The sequence below is a fragment of the Vipera ursinii genome (assembly GCF_947247035.1).
Source record: "Vipera ursinii genome assembly, chromosome: 5".
NCBI classification, from domain to species: Eukaryota; Metazoa; Chordata; class Lepidosauria; order Squamata; family Viperidae; genus Vipera; species Vipera ursinii.
This window is the reverse complement of record NC_139518.1, coordinates 65,210,516-65,233,321: the sequence shown is the minus strand read 5'-3', so window position 1 is coordinate 65,233,321 and position 22,806 is coordinate 65,210,516. Positions and strand designations below refer to the sequence as shown.

The 22,806-nt window shown below is 39.6% G+C and overlaps 1 protein-coding gene across 2 annotated transcripts in view; it reads right to left on the bottom strand.

Moving 5' to 3' along the window:
- Window positions 1–2,891: 2,891 nt before the first annotated feature.
- The window catches only part of MGMT (O-6-methylguanine-DNA methyltransferase), a 220,145-nt gene continuing 200,230 nt past the window's right edge, over window positions 2,892–22,806 (bottom strand). For both annotated transcript variants that reach the window (XM_083363840.1, XM_083363841.1), the window contains one exon: window positions 2,892–3,163. In XM_083363840.1, coding sequence (XP_083219966.1) covers window positions 3,032–3,163 — 132 coding nt within the window. In that variant the 3' untranslated portion in view covers window positions 2,892–3,031. The remainder of the gene's footprint in view (window positions 3,164–22,806) is intronic.

Here is a 22,806-nt window from a genome sequence, read left to right as displayed (position 1 = left end):
TTTGAAATACTCAGGTTTTGTAAGCTACTCCTCAATTAGGTTGGGCTAAGTACGGCAAGCGCTAAATCATGCCAGATTAAAGATATTGCACACTTATTAAGACATCATAGAGAGGCACAAGCACTTTCAGCACATGGAAAGAATGCTAAAAGCACACATGAACAGTAAGTGGATTCTTCCCTTTCTATGAAAAATCCCTAGAGGTTCTGCTCTCACTACCCCCTTCATTAGTGGTCATGCCAAGCTGTAGCCTGGCCATCATTAACAATCTCTGAAATCACAGCAAAGAAAAGCTGTTCTTCGTCTTACTCAGGAACGGTAGTATTTTTCACAATGCATATGTGAGATGAAGATAGTTGGCTTGTAATACTACCAGACAGCTAATTCCTGAGGCAGACGGTCTGAAGCACTGCAAATAAGGCAGCTAGGAGATTTCAACTTGGCTGTTCATTTTCAAATTCATTCTTAAACAGCAGGGGGGAAAAAAGTAGTGAATGAGTGTCTCGTAAACACATTGTAGAAGACATGAATCTAAATTCTTGTGTGCTACAGTGCCCTCTGTTGGAACACATGCCGACGAAAGGATAAACGGCTTGGCCTACAACAGCAAAACAAATATTGTGAGATACCAGCTCGTGAAAATGTGTTAGTCAGCCAACAAAATCTTTATCTTCATGCAAATGAATTTTTATCATTCTTTTAAATGCTTCACCTCTAACCCTCACTAATACTTTTTTAGTGACTGCTTAACTAAACGTGAGTTTTCTGATTATTTCTTTTACATTTTCCTACTCGCTTTTCTTCTACTGGGCAAGTTTTTTTCCACAGAATAACTCATCCTCTAAATAGGGCACAGAGCCAAGATGATGCGCTTAAATTTTTGGGTGTGACTTCCAGATGATGCGCTTAAATTTTTGTAGCTGGATGAGATACTGATTATCTCCAAATGAATTCAGTGGAAAGGAATGAACTTGACTAGGTCTTTTAGTATCAGAAGGAGGAAAAAAAAGAGGTCACACTATGACTGAGTTCTTCAAATCCTGACACAGAAGGCATTTCAGCCAAGAGAAGTTCTAAATATTCCACAGGATTCCCATTTATAGAACTCTCTTGAGACACCTCAAAGACAAGGCAAACCACGGAGAAATTCAGGGCAAGATTTTTTGCCTTACAGATAAAACAAGGGTCTGGACTGTAACATGGCTGATAAATCAGGTTTCAAATCATCTGCGATTTGTTTGTTTTTTTCTTTCCCAAGCACCAATATTTATATTTTCTGGTTTCTTACCATACTGTTTAAGGAAAACGTAGGTAACATAGGAGAAAAAAAACTTTTATAAGAAGTATGACCTACTCATTTTTGAGAAGAGCAAAGAAATATTGCAACTGAAAAATTTGCTCCCCTACACCGTTGCCCTTAAAAAAGAAAGAAAAAAAAAAGAATGCTTACAGAAGTTACAGCATCTGTGATTCTCTTTGGCTCATATTCACACATTATGACTCTCCCACTCCACCCCCAAGAAAGAATACACTCTCTGTGTACACATTATAAGGTTATATTTTTTATCTTGGGCTTTTGGTGACACACACAAACCATTTGAGTCTTGCTTTCATAGTTTACATTGCCACCAGAAACTCTGGATAAAATACAGCCTTATATTGTACAATAGGGTATAGTTTATTTTCTCAAGATATTATATACAGTATTTTATTTATATACACAGACAGTGTGTACATGCGTAACGGGTTTTAGTAAAATAATTCTAACATCTGAATAACACTACATTAATGGAATAACACCACACAATAATTTTTGTTAGCAGCATGCTTTCCCCTCAAGAATGTAATAAAAGCATAAAAATTGGTATTTTCATGTTATGATTTACGAATCCCATACAGTAGTGAAAATTTTAGCTTCTTGTGGTTTGTAATATTTTACTCTCAGAGTTCTTTTTAAATAACTAGAAAGTTTAGCTTCAATATCCTTTGGCTGACTGTATCTTTTTCTGGTTAGCTCTATATGTTTACTATAAATGTGTAGCTTTTGATTCTTTTCATAAGCTACCATATGGTATGACATGTTTCATAAGCTACCATATGGTATGACATGTTTCAACATAGGAAAGTGACTCAGGCAAATGCTGAGCAAAAGACAGAAATATACTTCTAAATGACAGCCAAAAGTATCTATTATCTTTAACTAGGTTGCATAATTGTATTAAAACCATGGTGTTAAACTTTTCAGCAGAATTTTTTTTTTTTGCCTTCATCAAGCCGTGCTTAAGAGAGGCTAAGTATTTTTATTTGCATCTCCTAAACCATCTAGAAAGAAAAAAAAACTGTGAACAGGCAATTCAATAGCCATTTCCTTTTTGAATGGCTCTTCGGGTGTGTTTCATTAATAACTGTTTACGTAAAACATCATTTCAACAGTTCAAACATCAAAGAAAACAGGGAAATCTTGGGCAGCCTGCCTGGCAGAGGCACAAGCTTTTCAATCTGGACAAATACAAATCCAGGCAGGAACAGTGGGAGAGGGAGGTCTCTCTGTGTGTGTTTGTGTGTAAGCTCCTGCCTTTAATTTTGTTCTCCGAATGCACGCAAAGGCAGCAGATTCCCGGTTGTCCCCTCTGCGAGCCAGATGCTTCCTTAGAGGGGCAGTTCCATCCAACATTTGCCATGTCCCTCCCACTCCCTTATCCTTGCTTTAATGGGCATTAAAAATAGAACAAAACAGCACCAGAGATGGGAACAAAATACATGCACAACAGGCTCAGTCCGCTGTACTCATTCTGCTGCAAAATGTAAAAACAAGAAAGGGCATACAAGCTGTATCCCCTAGGACACATTCAGCTTTTTTAATATAGTAGTGCCACCACACATTTCGCTTCGGATGTTGTATTATATTTATATGTCACTCAAATATTTACCATTTCCCTGAATTCTACTGTGCACTTGGAAAGCTTGTTATAAGCAAAGTATCTTTGGTGAGGTGCTGGTTTCAGTCTGTAACAGCTGCACCTGAACTGCATCAATACGTTAACTTTTCCTTCTGAAGCTTTTCATGTGACAAAAGCCACTCTTTCAGATGACTTCCTCCCGTGTAGTTGCCAGGCTGTCCACTGCTGCAAATCACTCTGTGGCACGGTATTATAATAGGGACCTTTGAAGGAAAACATCAAGACACATAAAATAAGGCTTCTGTAAAAATCCTTTCTCTCCACCCCTTTTTCTTAGAAATGGCATTCATGTGGTCAACGTTCCTGTCCCTTTCTTAACATCAGCATTATCCTGCAGTTTGCATCTGTATGTTTCTGTATATTTCTGTCTCTCTCTCTCTCTCTCTCTCTCTGTGTGTGTGTGTGTGTGTGTGTGTGTGTGTGTGTGTGTGTGAGAGAGAGAGAGAGAGAGAGAGAGAGAGAGAGAGAGAGAGAGAGAGAGAGAGAGAGAGAGAGAGAGAGAGAGATGTCAATGGAACAAAAAGAAGCATTCAATGACAGAATGCTTACAGTATATATGCAACTATCTATACTTATGACCTGATTATTCTTTGTTCTGGTCTCTCCTTTTGGTCCATTCTCATGTTTAGTTTTTTAAAGATTACACAATACAGACAGGGAGATTTGCAAAGAATAAAAATGGACCTTTCTAGTTTTCAGTGTAAAACAATTGAATTGATGTAGGTAAATCATCTAAAAAATAAAATCAAATATAGCAAAAACCAGAAATGACTTCCTAGAATTAATTGATAAAATGTCATCAGATATAAATAAAACTGCATCTCCAAAGTCTTAAAATAATCAAATGAGGAAATTGCTATTTTTTTTGATAAAAATGTACAACCTATTACTAAAATGTACAACCTATTGGAGGAATTGTTTAGTAGCCAATGTAGCTTTCATGTTTAGAAGTGATTTGGTTCTGAAAAGAAAAAGGGGATCCATAAATTATTTCACTTCCAGTTGGTGTTGATAATTGATTAAAATAGTGTGAATATTAGTATTAAAATTACACAGAATAACAACCTCCAAGCACAGTCTGCTTCTCTATCTTTTGAAAGTTATTTGAAGGCATTAATAAGCACATGGCAAAGAAATTTAGAAGACATTCTATTAGGCATATCCAATACTTAGAGGATAAAATACCTTACTGATCAATTGGGCAAAACAGAAATTGGCAATTCTCACATTAGATGAAGTAAGGAGAGAGTATATTATAGATCAGTAAATGGAGTACTGACACTGAAATTATTAGTAAAAAAATAGTCATTGGAAGGGTTATTCCTCAAGCTAGTCTACTTCACTGGATGACTTTAAATGAGTGAAGATAGTGAAAAGTCAAGTAGAATGGGAAAGAGGGAAAATGAAAGCATGGGAAAACAATGCTATAATATGTTCAAAGTAAGTAAATAACTTACTTACAAAGTAAATTAATAACAGATACTAAGGGGATCTGAACTTGCAGGGTTCATACAGAAAGGCTATTTAAGCTCTTATGATGAATAGCATTATTATTTTATTTTATTTATTTTATTTTAATCCCATTTATATCCCGCCCTTCTCCGAAGACTCAGGGCGGCTTACAATTTTTAAGCACAAACCAATGTGCTTAGCAATATTAAATCAACAACTTTGTGCATGGCAGCAATGAAAATGGCTAATTCCATGCAAGGAATGGTTATCACTATGCTTTTTATAAATCTAACCTCTGGCTGAATTCAGAGAGCAAGGCAAATTAAGAACCATGGTGGTACAGTGGTTAGAATGCAGTATTGGAGGCTAACTCTGTCCACAACCAGGAGTTCAATCCTGAATGAGTCAAAGTTGACTCGGCCTTCCATCCTTTTGAGGTCAGTAAAATGAGGACCCAGATTGTTGGGGGGCATATGCTGACATTGCAAACCACTCAGAGAAGCTGTAAAGCAGACATGTCAAACTCGTGACGTCACATGATGTCGCGAGACGTATCGGGACTATTTTGCCATTGCCGGCAATGGGGTGGGTGTGACTTCCGGATGACACCCCTGCAGCATTATGGAGTGGTATATAAGTCTCAGTGCTATTGCTAAGCACTAAATTTCTGTTTGCATCATTTCACTAATGTTTGTAAAATGTATGATAGTAGCAACAAACGTTTTTTCCACAACGTTTGTCGTCAAAGAGAGTGTAATGCTTTACAATTTAGGAAATCTGAACCTGATACACAATTTTTAAAATTACAATACAATCCATGAAGAAAATAGATAAATTATTCCTTTCCTTCTTTTAGAATATTAGAACTTGGGGTCATAGCTAATAAACTTGACTGACAGTGTATCCAGGGCAAATGAAAGAATTGCATAAACAAGGAATGTTTAATTAAGGAATTTAATTAAAATTTGTTTATGATCATTGGTTTAGATGACAATAATAGGAGTATCAATCACTGGCTGATAGTCATGGTACTTAGAGATCTGAAGAGTCTAAGAGCCAAGGGTCTCTATGATCTTACTGAACTTCTGAGTTAAACTTGTACAAACATATGGATGGATGGATGCATGCTCCACAACATTACTTTTCTTTTTTCTATAAGATATTTTGGCTTTGTCACTGGATTTTAATGTATGTATTTTATTTATTTTACAAGGTAGAGAAGGAGGGAAGGAGGGAGGGAGGGAGGGAGAGTGGAAGGAAGGAAGGAAGGAAGGAGATTGCAGGCTTTCTTGATTTTGCTTACATTTTATTTTATGAGGGCTAAGGTAAGACATGTCAGGTCATCTGCTAATGGCTTATTTACTTCCTTTCCCCATATTCTTTACCGTGTGGTTAATATCCCAGATTCCAACTAAAATATTTAAAAGGAATAGTTGGATCTTGACTCCAAACATCTCAGCAATTTTAAATAATCTATAAAGTTAAACATTGGGAAAGGAAATATTTGTGTTTTCTCCTTTATAATATGTCACATCAGAAACCAAATATTTAACATGCAAAACTGAACCATAGTGGCTATTAAGAAATGCAGTACTAAATCAGACAAAAGGCTGATTTGTTCCAAAAAGCTATGATTAAGCTTGAAAGTAGGATATGAGTACAATAACCAGTTCAGGCTTGAGCTCCCCAGTGGCTGTTAGCAAGAGAGATGCTGCCTTTGATACTGGAGAAATTACATAGGCTTCATGATTAACCTAACATATAGTATAGAACAGATATAACAGATAACACCTAATATGACATATAGCATGGCACAACAATTTTATCTCAGTCATAGACCAGCATAATCTTCATGATTAGTAGCCTTATTCTCCATGGATCTGTCTAATCCTTTTAAAAAAAAGTGTCAGTGGCCATCAATGCTTCGGCAGTAGCAAATTCCAAGTTTTACTACACATCACATGAAGAAGCATTTCTTTTTATCCATCCAAAAAACTTCCACCCTTACATGGTATAATGAAAGATGTAGAAACCTTTTTTTTTCACATTGATGTTCTTTACACTATGCCTAAATTAGTAGGAGTCTACCATATCCCACCCATTTCCCCCTTCTGCAGTACACTAAAAGGTAGCATAGTCAATTGCTTTAAGAACATTGTGCTTTTCCCCAGCATCATAAATAAATTCTTATTTTAGAAGAAAAGTGCTCGAAAATGGAGGGAACAGCTCTTGAATTAGCCCATTTTTGGGAAAATACAAACTCTTTTGAGACAACACAACCTATTTTGCACACATCTATATTTACTGTACCTATTTTCTGATCAAATAAATTATGTATGTTTTTACACTTTCCACATATAGATTTTCTTCAGGTTCTTGATCATATACTTACTCTTTTATTACTCTTTTCCAGATCTAAAATATAATTTTTAAAATGATCTCATATTTTCCAAGTGTTGTTATGATACATTTTTAAGATTATGAAATTGTCTGGATTATTTTTAGTGTTTTGAGGAATAACCCTAAAAGGAATTTGCAAAGTCAAAGGACCTTTTCTAGTCAATCACCATCATCAGAACATATTTAAAATTAAAATATTCTGACCCAAAGTCTATCAGTGCATTTACTTTGATTGGCACTCATCACGGCTGCTTATTTGTAAAAAGGTCATATTTATATTGCACAAAATTTCCAAACTTCATCTAATTCCCAGACCAGTTTTTAGATGTTGTACCACAATGGGTAGTTTAGAAACCAATTGTAGCAACGTATTAAGGCAATTCCTTAAGAAAACAGAATCTGATAGACTGATATGGACATATAGAGAAGGTCCGATTCCTTGTGAAGTACCCGGAGTGATGAGGACCAAGCAAAGTTTCTTCACTGGTTATTCCTGGGCTACAATTAAATCCTTTCTCCTGAATCTATGGGTGGCCTCAACCGTCCTTGCTTTTAGGAAGCAAGTAAAAGTGGTACTAATTTTTAATTGTAGAGCCTAATTGTGTCTGGGCATCTATCGTGGCTGTTAGAGCTATATTGCAATACACTGTATTCTGTTGTATTGGGTTGTGTGGTTTACTTCCTAGAGTCTGTATGGATTTGAGTAGCCTGAAATTGCTTTCTATAAATACTTTTTTAAAAGACAAATCTCAGATGCCAACTGGTTTGATGATAAATATTATGAATGAAGGCAAATATACGTGTCCAATGATAATGTTGCAGAATCCAATCTAGGTGGGTCACCGGGACCAAAGGTTTTTCTTCTCAACTTTCGGACTCCTGCTGGAACATCTCTCCAGAAGAAGCTAGCTAGAGAGCAGTTCTCTGAGGATGGGCCCCAGCATGAGTCCAAAAGCTCAGAAAAACCTCTGACCCTGTGACCCAGCCAGATTGGATTTTGAGATAAACATTATTTTTGTCATTACTAGTTGCACCTTTCCCCAAAATATTAATTTAGATCACATTCTGCTCTGTACTCCTATAAGACTGTCTAATATAAATAATTATCTCAATTTCTTTCAAAATCCTTAACCTTTTTAAAATACATTGTTGAACTTCCTTCTCATTTAATTCTAAAAGGATTCCTACATTGATAATATGAATAGCAGCCATTAGGTGCACAAGGATAACTTGGCCCACCCCCTTAAGAGATTGGTGCCCTCCCTGTCACACCAAAAGAGTGGCAGGAAGCCAACAGTTAGCAATTTGTTCTTCTATTAATTGTTGCTAGACAGATCTGGCATCATCTGGCTGTCTATCTAGTTTCCTATTTCTACTATATCTGTTACTATTATTGACAAAAATATTGTTGTCCATATAATCATGTCTGGTACATATCTCAGACTCTTCTTGACTTCTCAATTGTTTTTGAGTGGGGTAGTAATTTTGGTATAAAAAATTGAACTGAGCTAGGGAAAACAAAACAGCTAGTGTAAGAAACTCTTGTAGGAAAGCTACCAGTACATTTACTGAGTACCTGAAATGGTACTTCACACTACCATGTTTGAAGGTATGAGTTTGCTGCCATCACAAGGAGTTTAGTTTTGCAATGAATAAAACACTGGATAAATGTCAAGTGCCAGGGAAAACCTTTTTTTTTTAAAAAAGCTACATCATAAGGAGTCTTGGTGGAGCAGTGGGCTAATGCCTCCTTAAGTAACACCAGCTGCCTGCAATTAGTGCAGGTTCGCATCCCACCAGGCTCAAGGTTGACTCAGCCTTCCATCCTTCCGAGGTAGGTAAAATGAGGACCCAGATTGTTGGGGGCAATTAAGCTGACTTTGTAATAATGCCGCTTGGGGTGTGTGTGAAAGCCCTAATAAGCAGGCATATACATAGAATGAAGGCTACTGCTAAGCTTGTAAGCTGCCCTGAGTCTTCGGAGAAGGGCGGGATATAAATGGAATTAAAATAAAAAAAAATTTGCCAATTATTTTTTGCATTGAAAGTTTGGGATACCCAGCCCCAATAATCAACTTCTGAATGTCTTTGCAGTGATTTTTCAGCATTAGAAGGTTCCAACAGGTATATTATATCTCAGTCAGTACAACTACTTTTCAAATTAGGTAACTGTGCAAATGTTCCTAAATCTCATAACTTGTTTGTAGATTTGTTATTGATTCTTCCTGACTCTAAATGAGTTTTGTCTTATATGGTTGAATTCTGTCTTTTGGAAGATTGTTACACAAATGTTTCTAATGAATCTGTCTCTCCTGAAAATATTCTTCCTGATTTTCAGAGTGAAAACTAAGTCTTTTGAAAGAAGGTATGCACAGTGAAATAAAGAGTAATTGAAAATAACTAATAAAAAGTAGACTAAGGGACATTATGTATATAGTGATATAGAATGCTATATGAGATTCATGTATGTATGTTTTCTGACAAGCATTTTTATAGGAGCTACAAAACATTATAGCACACTTCACAAGTTGTAATACTGTAATAATATTCATCATCAAAAAAGAAAGAAAAAAAAGTAAAAAAGAAAGAAAGAGGGAAACAACAGTCATGTTTGGGGACATACAATAAAAATCTTCCTTTATATTGCATTGTAATTGGCACCTGAAAATGAGTACAGAGTAATATTTCTGAATGGATTTTGGCTGTGTTTTAATGCTCTTTTTATTTTCTTTCTTTTACTCTTATTTTATATATTTTACTATGTTGTTCATTATCTTGGTTGATCTGCATGGATGGAAAGCTAGAATATAAATCAAAGAAATAAATAATAGTAACATTTACCGTATGTCAATTGTTTTATTATTCATGAAGCAAGAGTTCTTCCTTCAGTTCTAAAAGGTTGAGTATTCTTATTTTATTTTCTCAATGCCCAGTTTGTTTTTGTATAGGTCACAAACACACCAATTTGCAGTGTATGCACATTTTTTTCTTATAAATTCCTCGTCATACTGGCTGGTCAGAATATTGTTCCATAAATTTCAAACAATTTTGAAGGAAGACAGGAAGTTGACTCCACAAATCATATCTTCTTAAAATGTCATGAAATAGGGGTATTCGTGGTATCTCCCCTTCCCTTTATTATCAAAGTGACCAGATTTTTCTTGTCAAATGTATTTCTATATACAGGTAGTCCTCAAAGTACGACTACAATTGAGCCCAAATTTCTGTTGTTAAGTGAGACATTTGTTAAGTGAATTTTTCCTCATTTTATGACTTTTCTTGCCACAGTTTATTTATTTATTTATTTATTTATTTATTTATTTAATTTATATACCGCCCTTCTCTCAAGAGACTCAGGGCGGTTAACAGGGCAATACGTAAAAGACAGATACAAAAGTTAAAATTATTAAAACATGATTAAACAATGCCCATAGTACAAATTTAGAATTAAAGTCATAATAACAAACCCACCCCATCCCATCAGGCCAGGCCCGCTTCCTTAAAGAAATGGGTTTTAAGGTCGCGCCGGAAGGAGCGGAGGTCGGGCGCCATCCGGAGCTCTACCGGAAGATGGTTCCATAAGTCCGGTGCACCCACAGAGAACGCTCTCCCCCTGGGGGCCACCAGTCGGCATTCTTTGACCGGCGGCACCCTGAGGAGGCCCTCTCTGTGGGAGCGTACTGGGCGGAGGGAAGTTGACGCCGGCTGCAGGTGCTCCCCAAGGTATTCTGGACCCATGCCATGGAGGGCTTTGTAGGTCATTACCAACACCTTGAACCTCACCCGGAAGACAACTGGCAACCAATGCAGCTCGCGGAGCAAAGGTGTAACACGGGAGTATCGGGAGACCCCCGACACAACTCTCGCGGCTGCATTCTGTGCCAGCTGGAGCCTCCGAGTGGTCTTCAAGGGTAGCCCCATGTAGAGAGCGTTGCAGTAATCAAGACGAGAGGTCACGAGCGCATCAGTGACCGTGCGCAAGGCATCCCAGTCTAGATAGGGCCGCAACTGGCGCACCAGGTTATTAAGTGAATCACTGCAGTTGATAAGTTAGTAACCCAGGTGTTAAGTGAATCTGGCTTCCCCACTGACTTTTCTTGTCAGAAGGTCACATGACTTTGGGACACAGCAACGGACATAAATAGGAACCAGTTGCCAAGCATCTGAATTTTGATCACATGACCATGGGGATGCTGAAAAGGTCGTAAATGTGAAAAACTGTCATAGGTAACATTTTTCAGTGCCATTGTAATTTTGAATGGTCACTAAAGGAACTGTTGTAAGTCAAGGACTACCTGTATTATTATTATTGGAATTATAATTCCTCAATTACTTACAAAGTGTCTGCTTTTGGGTAGCAACTGACCAAGCAAAAGACATGACAATGGATCAGACATAGTTTAGCAGGTCTTTCTATTCCACCACTGTTTAATTTTACTTTCCTCATATATTCTAACTATTCTATATTTTGGTAAGCTCTGAAATAATATTAGGTAAATAAATTATTTGGGTATCATTGCTAAAATTTGCAGTATTTGTGTCTGATAGGTTCACAAGCTCTATTAGGTGGTTAAAGCTATAATGTTTTATACTTTTATGTTAGTAATGCTAAGCCTTAGTTGTTTGTTATATTTTATTGTTTACAATTGATTTTGCTTTGCAGATTATCTCTAGTCACTTAAAAAAATTTAAATTGGGTTTTATATTTTTTTTTACATTTTATGTTGTATTTTGCTACACCATAGCTTTTGTGATCTTATCGTTAATACCGCATTTTCCAGCGTATAAGACGACTGGGCGCGGGACTTCCGGTGGCTCCGCGGCGACGGAGGGAGCTTTCCCGGGCTGCCCGCGGCTCAGCTGTTGTTTTTTCGCCGGAAACAGCGCCGATCAGCTGTTCGGGCGAATCCGAAGCCCCCTCCTCGGGAGAAGAGGAGGGGGCGAGCTCCCAGGTAGGGGTAGAGTTCTCCAGGGCCGCCTGAGCTTATGGCTTGGGCGGCTGAAGGATTGAACTCCCCTGTAGCCTGGGCTGCTCCCAGCTGGCCGTCGCCTCTGCTCCTGACTTCTTGGAGCAGAGCCAGTCGTCTGCGACCACCCCTGCCTGAAGGAATGACTATGATTTAAAGGAGCAGGCAGAGCGATACAAGAGGAAATGGTAAAGAGGATTACTATGTTTTACTCTCCAGCTTGATGGACTTTTTTGGATTACAAATTTGAAGTGAAAGTGCGTCATATTTGGTAAAAGATGGCGGCTAAACCACCCCCTAAAACTCTTCGGAGTGCTGGAACTTCTCCCGTGCAACAATCATTATTGCAGGCGCTGCATCCTCCTGATGTATTGACATCAAAGGACTTACAAGATGCTCTTGAAAAACATACCCAGGTAATTTTGGAATCAATTAATATTAGATTTGCACAGATGGAGGAGAAATTGGAGAAATTGGAGGAGAGAATGGAGGAGAGGATGGAACAGAAGCTCAAAGCGATGAGGGTAGACATCTTGACTTCAGTGTTTAAAGTGGCTCGGTGTGTGGAAGAATTGGAGGAAAAGCTAGAAGACTTGTCTCAAAAGAATGCTATATTAGAAGCAAAACTATTGGAGAATGAAAATAAAATGGAAAAGGAACTGTGTCTTGCTCAATATTTCCAGATGCAGTTTGCCATTAGAATTAGAGGCTTAAAGGAGAATACTAAGGAAGATCTAAAGCAGCTGGTTTCTGAGGCTTTTGAAATAGTGTTGAAACAGCCAGCATCTGAAATAAAAGGAGGCATGGACAAAGTGTTTCGTGTGAATTCATGGATTGCCAGACAGAGAAAGTTGCCTAGAGATGTGGTGGTATATTTTGCAAAAAGGGAAACTAGAGATGAAGTTATACAAGCTGCTTATGATACTAAAGTTATGATTGCTAATCAAGAAGTTTTGGTCTTAAAAGAAATTCCTCCAAAGATTCTAAGGAGAAGGAAGGATTTTACATTTCTTGTGCAAGAGCTCAAACAGCGAGATATAAGGTTCAGATGGGAGATCCCAGTGGGGTTGATGGTGATGCACGAAGGTAAAAAGTACCGTTTGGTTACTGTGATGCAAGCGCGTGATTTCTACAATAATGTTTTAAATGCAACGCCATTAACACTTTTGGAAGCTGGAAAGGGATCTGGAGAAGGAGTGCATCAAGAGGCCGAAGATGGTCAGATAGAAGACAACGGTGTTGGAGGAGATCAAGATACAACCTCGTCGGATGAATCTATAAAACAGAGGGTGACGCGTGCTGCTGCAAAACGATCTAAGAAGAGAAAGTAGCAGGAATTGCAGAAGTCTATGGAACTTTTACGATATAGTCAAGTAGTCAAGTAGGGGAGGGGGGAAAAGATTTGGGTGTAGACGCAATATATTTTTATATTTGGTGGTTCTGTGGAAAGGGTGAGCTTTTTTGGATTGTGGTACTGGAAGAGGAACGGCCGATTACAGAAGAGTTGACTTTAAAGTTTTTGGATTTGGGATCCTTGGTTAATTTGGAAAATTATTTGTAAGAATGTTATATTATGGAATGGATAAAATGGATGGAGTTTATTTAGGATAAGTATAGGGTTGAGAAGGGGTTTTTTTCTTCTTTTTCCTTTTTTTTTGTCTTTAATATATATTTAATACTATTAAGGTTTGTTCCATTCTATATAAGCTAGAGAGTGTCCTTTTCTTATTCTAGTTTTTTTTATACATATATTTAATATTGTTAAGGTTTGTTTTATCCTATATAAGCTAGAGAGTGATGGATTTTAGAATTTATAGTTGTTAGTATATGGTTGCTTAGGTTTGCTTTTTTTTTTATATATATATACCTTGTATTCAGCTCTGGGAAGTAGGGGGGGGAGGGGGGAGGGAGGGGGGGGAGGAGGGAGGGGGGAGGAGGGGAGGTAGGGGGGGAGGAGGGAGGGGGAAGGGGTTTTTTTTAAAGGAAAATTGTATTTTAAAACTTTTCAATAAAAAAAAAAAGACGACTGGGCGTATAAGACGATCCCCTACATTTCCTGTTAAATTATAGGGTTTGGGCTATACTCGCCATATAAGACTACCCCTCTTCCAACGCACACCAAATAAAAATTAAAAAACATCAGATTTGATTTTAATATGGTAATTTTAATTCAAATGCTTATGACATGCAGGTACTTAGTAGGAAAACTGTCACTTATAAACATAAGGCTGTTTGTCATCAAACATGTAAACATCAAACAGTGCAAGTGTATTAAACTTAATAATAATAATAATAATAATAATAATAATAATAATAATAATAATAATAATAATAAGTTGGAAGGGACCTTGGAGGTCATCTAGTCCAACCCCCTGCTAAGGCAGGAAAACCTATACCATTTCAGACAAATGGCTGTCCGGTCTCTTCTTAAAAACTTCCAGTGTTGGAGCATTCACCACTTCTGGAGGCAGGTTGTTCCACTGGTTAATTGTTCTAACTGTCAGGAAGTTTCTCCTTAGTTCTAGGTTGCTTCTCTCCTTGACTAGTTTCCATCCATTGCTTCTTGTCCTGCTTTCAGGTGCTTTGGAGAATAGCTTGGCTCCCTCTTCTTTGTGGCAGCCCCTGAGATATTGGATCACTGCTATCGTGTCACCCCTCACCCTTCTCTTCGTTAAACTACACGAACCCAATTCCAGCAACCCTTTTCCTATTTTCCTAATTCACTTTTTCACTTTTCCTAATTCACTCTAAAGCTTTCCCTGCGCAGAGTCTTAAGTAACCCCAGCTGCCTGCAATTAGTGCAGGTTCTCATCCCACCAGGCTCAAGGTTGAGTCAGCCTTCCATCATTCCGAGGTAGGTAAAATGAGGACTCAGATTGTTGGGAGCAATAAGCTGATTTTGTAATAATGCTGCTTGTGGGGGGGGGGGTGAAAGCTCTAATAGGCAGGCATATACATAGAATGAAGGCTATTGCTAAGCACATTGATTTGTGCTTTAAATTGTAAGCCGCCCTGAGTCTTCGGAGAAGGGTGGGATATAAATGGGATTTTAAAAAAAGACCAAATGGGAGATCCGCTCCAGGTTTTCCAGCCAGCCCGCCCAGTTCCTGAGTCAAATGTGTCCTTAGAGCTAAGCTGCTGCTCTGGCTATGCATTCCCCACCTGCCTTTCAAGTTGCTCTTGCATTCCCCACCTGCCTACAGCTGCTCTTCAACTTTAGAAGGAAAAAAGCCCAGACCCCAGCCTGTAAAAAATCACAGACTGCAGCTTCTACTCCAATTGGTCCCGCTTTCCCTGCGCAGACTAAATGGAAGATCCGCTCCAGGTTTTCCAGCCAGCCCTGTCCCTAAAGTTTCAGCACCTAACGTATAAGATGACCCCTGACTTTTGAGAAGATTTTCATGGGTTAAAAAGTAGTCTTATATGCCGGAATCTACGGTACTAACTAAAATTTATATATATAGATTTTAGTGCTTTAGTATTTTATTATTTTGCATTTGCAATTTTGACCATTAAGTTGTTCCCTATATTGTATTTTACATTCTAGGCCAGGGTCCGCAACCATTGCAGCTTGGTGGCCCGGCTGGGGGAAGGAGAGGGGAACCAGGCCAAGTGAATGATAGGCTGACATGCAGGTCGACTAACACAAGTGGTGGACCAGTGCACACGTACACGCAACTCAACTGCAAGTTGAGCTGTGTGCACATGCATGTCGGCCTGCCACTCGTGGAAGTCGAGCTGCACACACGTGTGCACCGGCCCACTGCTTGAGTGGTCTGGCTGTGAATAACCATGGCCCCGTAGTGGGCTGTGGCCCAGGAGTTGAGGATCCCTGTTCCAGGCTGTTACAACTGGAATTGTCACTCTCATATTTCTAGTATTATCTTATGCTGATCAATGACCAAAAAAAGATTAATTAATATTCCAAGTTTGATAAATTAACATTTTAAACCACACATATCCAATGTTTAGGACCATCACATTTTAAAAGGAAGACAGTAAAGCTAGACAAGGGACGCGGTGGCTCAGTGGGTTAGGACGCTGAGCTTGTCGATTAGAAGGTCGGCAGTTTGGTGGGTCGAATCCCGAGTGCCGCGTAACAGAGTGAGTGCCTGTTACTCATCCCAGCTTCTGCCAACCTAGCAGTTCGAAAGCACGTAAAAATGCAAGTAGAAAAATAGGGACCACTGTGGTGGGAAGGTAACAGCGTTCTGTGCACCTTTGGCGTCTAGTCATGCCGGCCACATGACCACGGAGACGTCCTCGGACAAGCGCTGGCTCTTCAGCTTTGAAACGGAGATGAGCACCGGCCCCTAGAGTCGGAAACGACTAGCGCGCATGTGCGGGGGAACCTTTACCTTTACCTTTAAAGCTAGATTATTATTTTATGGGAAGAAAATTTACAAAGGAAAGTACTCAGAAGAATGTGAGACTATGACTTTCCACTAAATCACAGAAAGCTAGCTTTAAAACAAACAAACAAAAACACTATTTTAAAAAGTTTTGACGAAGACATCTTTATTGTCTGCAACTCAGATGTTTTTTTTATTAAGACTGTTTTTGCAATGCAGTTCATATATATTTTAAACACTATTTTCTTGTCTATGTATATGTCCATCAAGAGGATGTTGAAACAATCAAGACAGCAGCTTGATCAAAGCCCTAGCCTGTATTTATATGCGTTATGCCTATGGGATGCAGGTAAAAGAGAGACTTAAGATTGTGTGGTTACAGTGTTAACTTTTTTGACACACCCATCTCCTAGGTTTCCCTGCTTATTCACCAGATATTATAATAGATGGCATATTTACAATATTACATCAGTGAAAGAGGTGGGAAAGTATTGTGCCATTATTTGGTGGTCTGTCACTGAATTTCAATGGCACAATCTTTGAGTGCACCTGGGTGCAGCTACAAAAAAGGGGCAGAGTGACACAGGCAAACTGTGATATGTCCACCTACATGTGGAGTAATTTTCATTTGTACTTGTGCTGTATGTGGGAGGAATTGTGCACCAGACATAGGCTATAAAAAAAGGATTCCTTGTGTGCCACAGAGATTTTTTTTAAAAAAATGCACTACATTATGTTTGCAATATAAGAGTATTGATCACCATCTCATTTTGTTTTAATTGTGGTGACAATATTTAGCCAACTTAAAAGAGAAATTAAATTAAATGCACTAAAATTTTATTAGAGCACTGAGGTTACTTCGGAGGAAAAAAACAGTGCCAGCCACCTCTGCTTGAGAGCTTCAGTTGCATTTAATGCATTTTTATCAATAACTCAGCAGTTCATATTACTACAACGCCATTGAAATTTTCATGCTGGGAAATCTAATTCATCCAGTACATGAATCCATCAACTTACAAGCCTCTTTCTCAAATGCTACACAACTTCCAACCCCCTAGATTTGTCTCTAAAACAAAAACAAAAACATGAAGGGGTCTTTCGATCAATAATGGAATCCCTCTGATTCTGGTACCAGCTGAATATTTTCTTCAACTTTGCTTTTGTTCTTCTGGGTTAGAGTCCCACAAGGGAAAGGGTTTGTTTTCACTTGCAGCCTCATCAATACCTAAATCCTGGTGAACAAGTGACACTGAGAAGCTGTAATCAATAGCTCCCTCTGCGTTTTTTCTTCTGGTCAAATGGTTCAGCACTACTGACAGGCCTGACACTTAGAACATGATGCTAAATCTTTATCAACAGCCAGCTAGGTGACTGGCAGAACTACACTCAGGGTGGTCATTAATGCTCATGGCAATCTGTGAATAAACTTAACTCCTCAATAATGTGGTTTGTTTAGAAAAAGGTGAGGAAAAAAACTCCCTGCACACTGTATTGATTGTTTTTGAACTGCATTTAGCAATTTCAGTCTGAGGATGGGAACAAAATGTTGTACAACGCTGATGCTCTGCTTGTTAGGGGTTTTCAATTCGATACAGAGAAAAATTGACCGTCCTATTATACTGGCTGATAAACTGGATAGTTACAGAAAGCTGCCAAACTGTCAGAAACAGATCAGTGAGGCCATAATAGAAACAGCTGAAACATCAAGTCATAACACACAACAGAAATTGCACTTAGCAAAAAATAATGTCTTGGCTTGCTCATGTCCTATTGCTTTTCCTGCCCCTGCTCTCTAATACAAACGAATACTGTAATATGAACCAGCATGATCTCCAGTTTATGGCTAGCCACCTAAGGAATTAATGCACAAGTAGGTTTATGTGCCTAGCACATTCCAAATCAATGCTTCACAATCTTGCCCTAACTGCACAATTACTCCATTCAGCCTTGAATGTTTGAAACATTTTGAGTGAACAACACACTTCACTTATACTAGATCGATGTTTGTGTCAAGTTTTAGCTTGAATGATAACATAAGTATGTAAAATTGGGCAGGGAAGGAAATTATACAGACCACCTTTACCAGTAGGCTGTTAAAGATACCTCAAAGACGTGTCGTTTATGATGGTCTTGGTCTAATCAGCCCAACATTTCCCAATCCCCAAGAGTCTCTATGATTTCTTTTTGATCCTCCTATACTATTCTAATGAGATTTTTAATTGAACTTTATGGGTTCCCTTTGAGGACAGCAGCCCTCCTCATCATTAATCTAAACTGCTGTAAACTATTTGAAGGGGTTTTTTTCTGCAAAAAGATGAGCCATCTCCACCATGTCCTTGGCATAATTTAAAGCAAAGATGTTGCATTTCTTAGCTGCTGCCGGCACTTTTTCTACGTTCTCATAAAGTTGAAGGTCAGTGTATGAATTATGTGAATTAACCCAACTACAAAAGGAGACCTGTAGAACATACACTCCAGAAATTAAGTAGGCAGGATCTGCAGAATAAAGCTCCATGCAGCTTTTATTTTAGGAAAGCATATTAGGCATGGTTGAACTGAAGAACTTTTTAAAAAAATAATATTGACAATTCAGAATCTCAGTAAAACACAATTTTAATTATTTAGCAAATTAAATCATACTTGGGTAACACTGGCAAAACGTATCAATACAGCCATTTGATATATGCTAGCTGCTGTGTGTTTTTTAAATGTAGCTAGAATGCTGTATAAAAAGCCATGTATAGATTTGCTGAAAATAATTGTTCAGGATTAATGAACTGATTCAGCAATTTTCTGTGACTGATGGGGCTTTAGTGAATAAAGATATCTGACATAGCATTCCTTTAACTACACATACTGAGGACATAAAGAAGCATCAACTCTAAAACATCAACTCAATGAATAGCTTCATACATGCCCCTACTTAATGAAAATAATTGTGTTAATATTTTAAAAGCTGTTTCTGGAAGATATGTGAAAGTCCACCACAAATCCACTCTAAGAGGTGCAAATATTTCTACTAATTTTCCTTTATTATGAAAAACAAGCTTATAATAAGTTTAGTTAAAGGACTGTCAGCTCTATAACCATGCTTTGGAGAAATCATGCAATCAAGCGTTTAATATAAATTAGATTCAATGCTTGCTCCTGCCAATCTAGCAAAGCAGGAAAAGGGACATATGCTATTCTAGTGGACTCCCAATTTTCTGGAGCAGATTTTTTTGAGCCATAGAACTCATAGAACTATTGGGGAATGTAGCTGATACTGGGGTGGGAATAGTATAACTTGGTAATAGTGTAACTCTTTGGAGGGAATTTCAGACTTGGTTTCACTTTTGACTGTGCTGATATTTTGTATCCAATAAACATGTTCTTTGAGGAAGCCTGTAGCCTCCGAGTTCTGATTTATTTGGCTCTATCGGAACCATGACATTAAACCAAGTCTCCTAATAAAACCCCTTTGTTTTCTCTGGGGTGCTACGCCCCAGCCGCCTACCCAACACCTTTATGGAGAATAGCAAAGACTCAGGGAAGGTTTCAAGATGGAGAAGAAAGGTTGCAGAATGGTTTCGGCTGTTGGAGCATAGGCAGCTGCTCCAGCTATTGAAGAAGTGCTACTGGCAGGGGCTCAGCTGAAGACCCGGGTAATCCAACCTGGAAAATTGGTACCGCAGGAAGGAACTATGCTCCTAGTGGATTTTGCTCAGGCAGAGGCAGCCCCTCAGTGCAAAAGTATGCAGAAGACTGCTGAAGAGGAGCTTCTATTGATTCTATCCCATGGTCCGCAACACAAAAGAAGGGGAAGGGGTCGGCTGGATGGAATGACTCTGCGGAGTGGAAGTACCAGACAGCAGTCCACAGTCCCTCAGTTAAACAGCTGAAGGAGAAATTCAACTGACTGAAAATCAAAGAGGTGGTTCCTACCACATAGTGCATGTGCTTGATGGGAAGGAAAGCAAAAACCTACCTGTCACTTCCACTCCCTCGCTGGAGCCCCAGTCCCATTGCTGAAGGTTGTGCTGTGTCTCCCGTTCCCCAGACGGCAGTGATGTCAAGCCTTTGGTCCCAAGCAAGCCCTCAGTAGCAGCACCAGGCCACAAGCCCAGAAATCCAGCAGAGAGGATTCCGGAGAGTGGTATGGCCACATCTCTAGGATCGACAAGCTGCCTAGCAACCAATATATTTGGCCCTACAGCCTACAGAGCCACCTCTTATCAAGCCCACGTTTGATGGGGATCCAGAGAAGCTACCTTTCTTCTTAAATCAAGTGTGGGCCCACTTTGATCGATACCCTTATGTGTATCTCGATGATGCCATGATGGTGAATGCAGTGGCGGCCAACTTAGAGGGAGAAGCAGCTCCTGAGTTGCTGGATGCGAACTTATTCATGGAGCAATTGAGAGCACAATTTGAAGATGAATCCCAAGCCCTGCAGGTGGAAAAAGCGACCCACCATTTGAAACAGAAGGGCCGCCTGGCAAAAGAAGATGTTCAGGCATTTCGGAGGGTTGCTGGTCAGTTAGGACAATGGCCAGAGCGACAGTTGATCCACTACTTCAAGGAAGGGCTGGACTGTGACCTACTCCAAGCATGTATCTATCGAGGAATTCCTAATCAACTACGAGATTGTATAGTATGGCAATGACTCTGGACATTGAGTTAGATTGAGCAAAGAAGCCAGCTACCACTGAACTGAGGTCTATAAAAGCGCCTATTTGGTCAACGTCACCAGACTGCCTTGGTAGCCAGTGCTTCTCAAGCACCTGCCGGGATTCCCATCAAGTGTTTCAGATATGGGCAGCAAGGTCACCGTGCCGAGTGCCTGGCTCCTGCTCCCAAAGTCAAGAATGCACCTACTTCGACCATGAAGCCCAAGAAAACCCCAGAGGCAGGACGAGTCAAATTGGGCTCCTCAGGAGCAGACTGTCCAGATCTCCTCTCCTTCCCAGGCAGAAGCAACAGTTCCACCTGAACACTTGCCAATGCCAGCACCTTATGACAGTGATGATCCAATGGTAAATTGAGCCATCCTATCCTTTGGTATTCCCACCAAAATTATAGTACCAAAACTGGGGCACAAGCAAATTATATGTTCTAATAGTTTCAGGTTGCATCAGGTGCCTAATCAACCTCCCCAAAGTACATAAGCTGGGGATTTGTGCCAAACTGTTGCCCCTGGCCATGAAATTTGAACAGACAGATGGGTCTCTTATTGGAGGTTCTTCCTGCAATGCACCTGACAGGGCCTGTGCGCTTAGAAATGGGACAGCACTGGGAGATCATCCGCTTTGTGGTGATCCCAAAAATGACACACTGTGATTTTAGGATTAGGTTGGCTTGATAAGTGGTGTCCCACCATTTTGTGGGAGAATGGTGTGAGAACTTTGAGGTTAGCGATGAGACCCCTTCCACCTACTGAGACCAGTGAGATAAAAGGAGCTGCTGTAGTTGAGACCCAGGGGGAACCTATTGAGATTTTAAAAGCCAATGTAGAGCGAATACCAGGGATCCAACTTATTCCCAGTGAGTGTTGTGATTTGGGGGAACCTTTAGTGAAAAGGAATGTGACACACTTCCACCTCACCGAGCCACTGAATGCGCAACTGGAATCCTACCAAGTGCCAAACTCCCAAAGCCCAAGATGTACTCTATGACAGAGGTCCCCAACTTTTTGGCACCAGGGACTGGTTCTGTGGAGAAACGTTTTTCCACAAACCGAGAGTGCATGGTTTTGTGTGCTGCCTGCCTCCTATGGATGAGGCTTTGATTGTTTTTGCGGCCCAGTTGCTGGCATGCCGCGACCCAGTACTGGTCCATGGCCCAGGGACTGAGGATCCCTGCTCTATGAGACCCAGGGAGATGAAAGAACTGAGAGAATACATTGACAAGAACCTGGCCAGACAGTTTATCCAGCCCACGAAGTCACGTGTGGCCGCCCCAGTGTTATTCAAAGAAAAGAAAGATGGGTCTTTGAGATTGTGTGTGGATTTTAAAGAGTTTAATACTGTCAGCATAGAAAACATGTACCCCCTTCCTCTGATGAAAGATATGTTAGCCCACCTAGCTAAAGGGAAGATCTTCACAAAACTAGACTTAAGGGAAGCTTATTACCAAGTGCAAATTAAGGAACAGGATGAATGAAAGACAGCCTTCACTTGCCCCTTGGGAAATTTCCAGTTCAAGGCGATGCCTTTTGGCATCCAAGGGGCTCCTGCAGTGTTTATGCAGTTGATTAACCAGGTACTACATGATCACCTATACAAGAGTTTTAATTTACCTTGACAATATCCTCATCTACACTGAGACCAGTTAGTTTGCGAAGTGCTCAAGAAGCTGCTAAACTCTATGCTAAGCTTTCTAAATGTGAGTTCCATTAGATGCACCCTGACTACCTGGAATACTGAATCTCTAGTGAGGGAGTGGAAGTGGACCTGGAAGCAGCTTCAAAGTTTTTTGGGGTTTGTAATCTTTTACTGGCAGTTCATCCCCTCCTTCGCAAAAATAGCTATGCCAATTATTGAACTATTGAAAATTGGAAAAGCGGGGGGGAGGCCCGACCTTGTCAACTTTTACAATGGACCATGGAATGCCAGGTGGCATTTGAGCAATTAGAAAGACAGTTCGTTGCAGAACCAATTCTTAAACACCCTGATCATGAGAAACAATTCATCATCC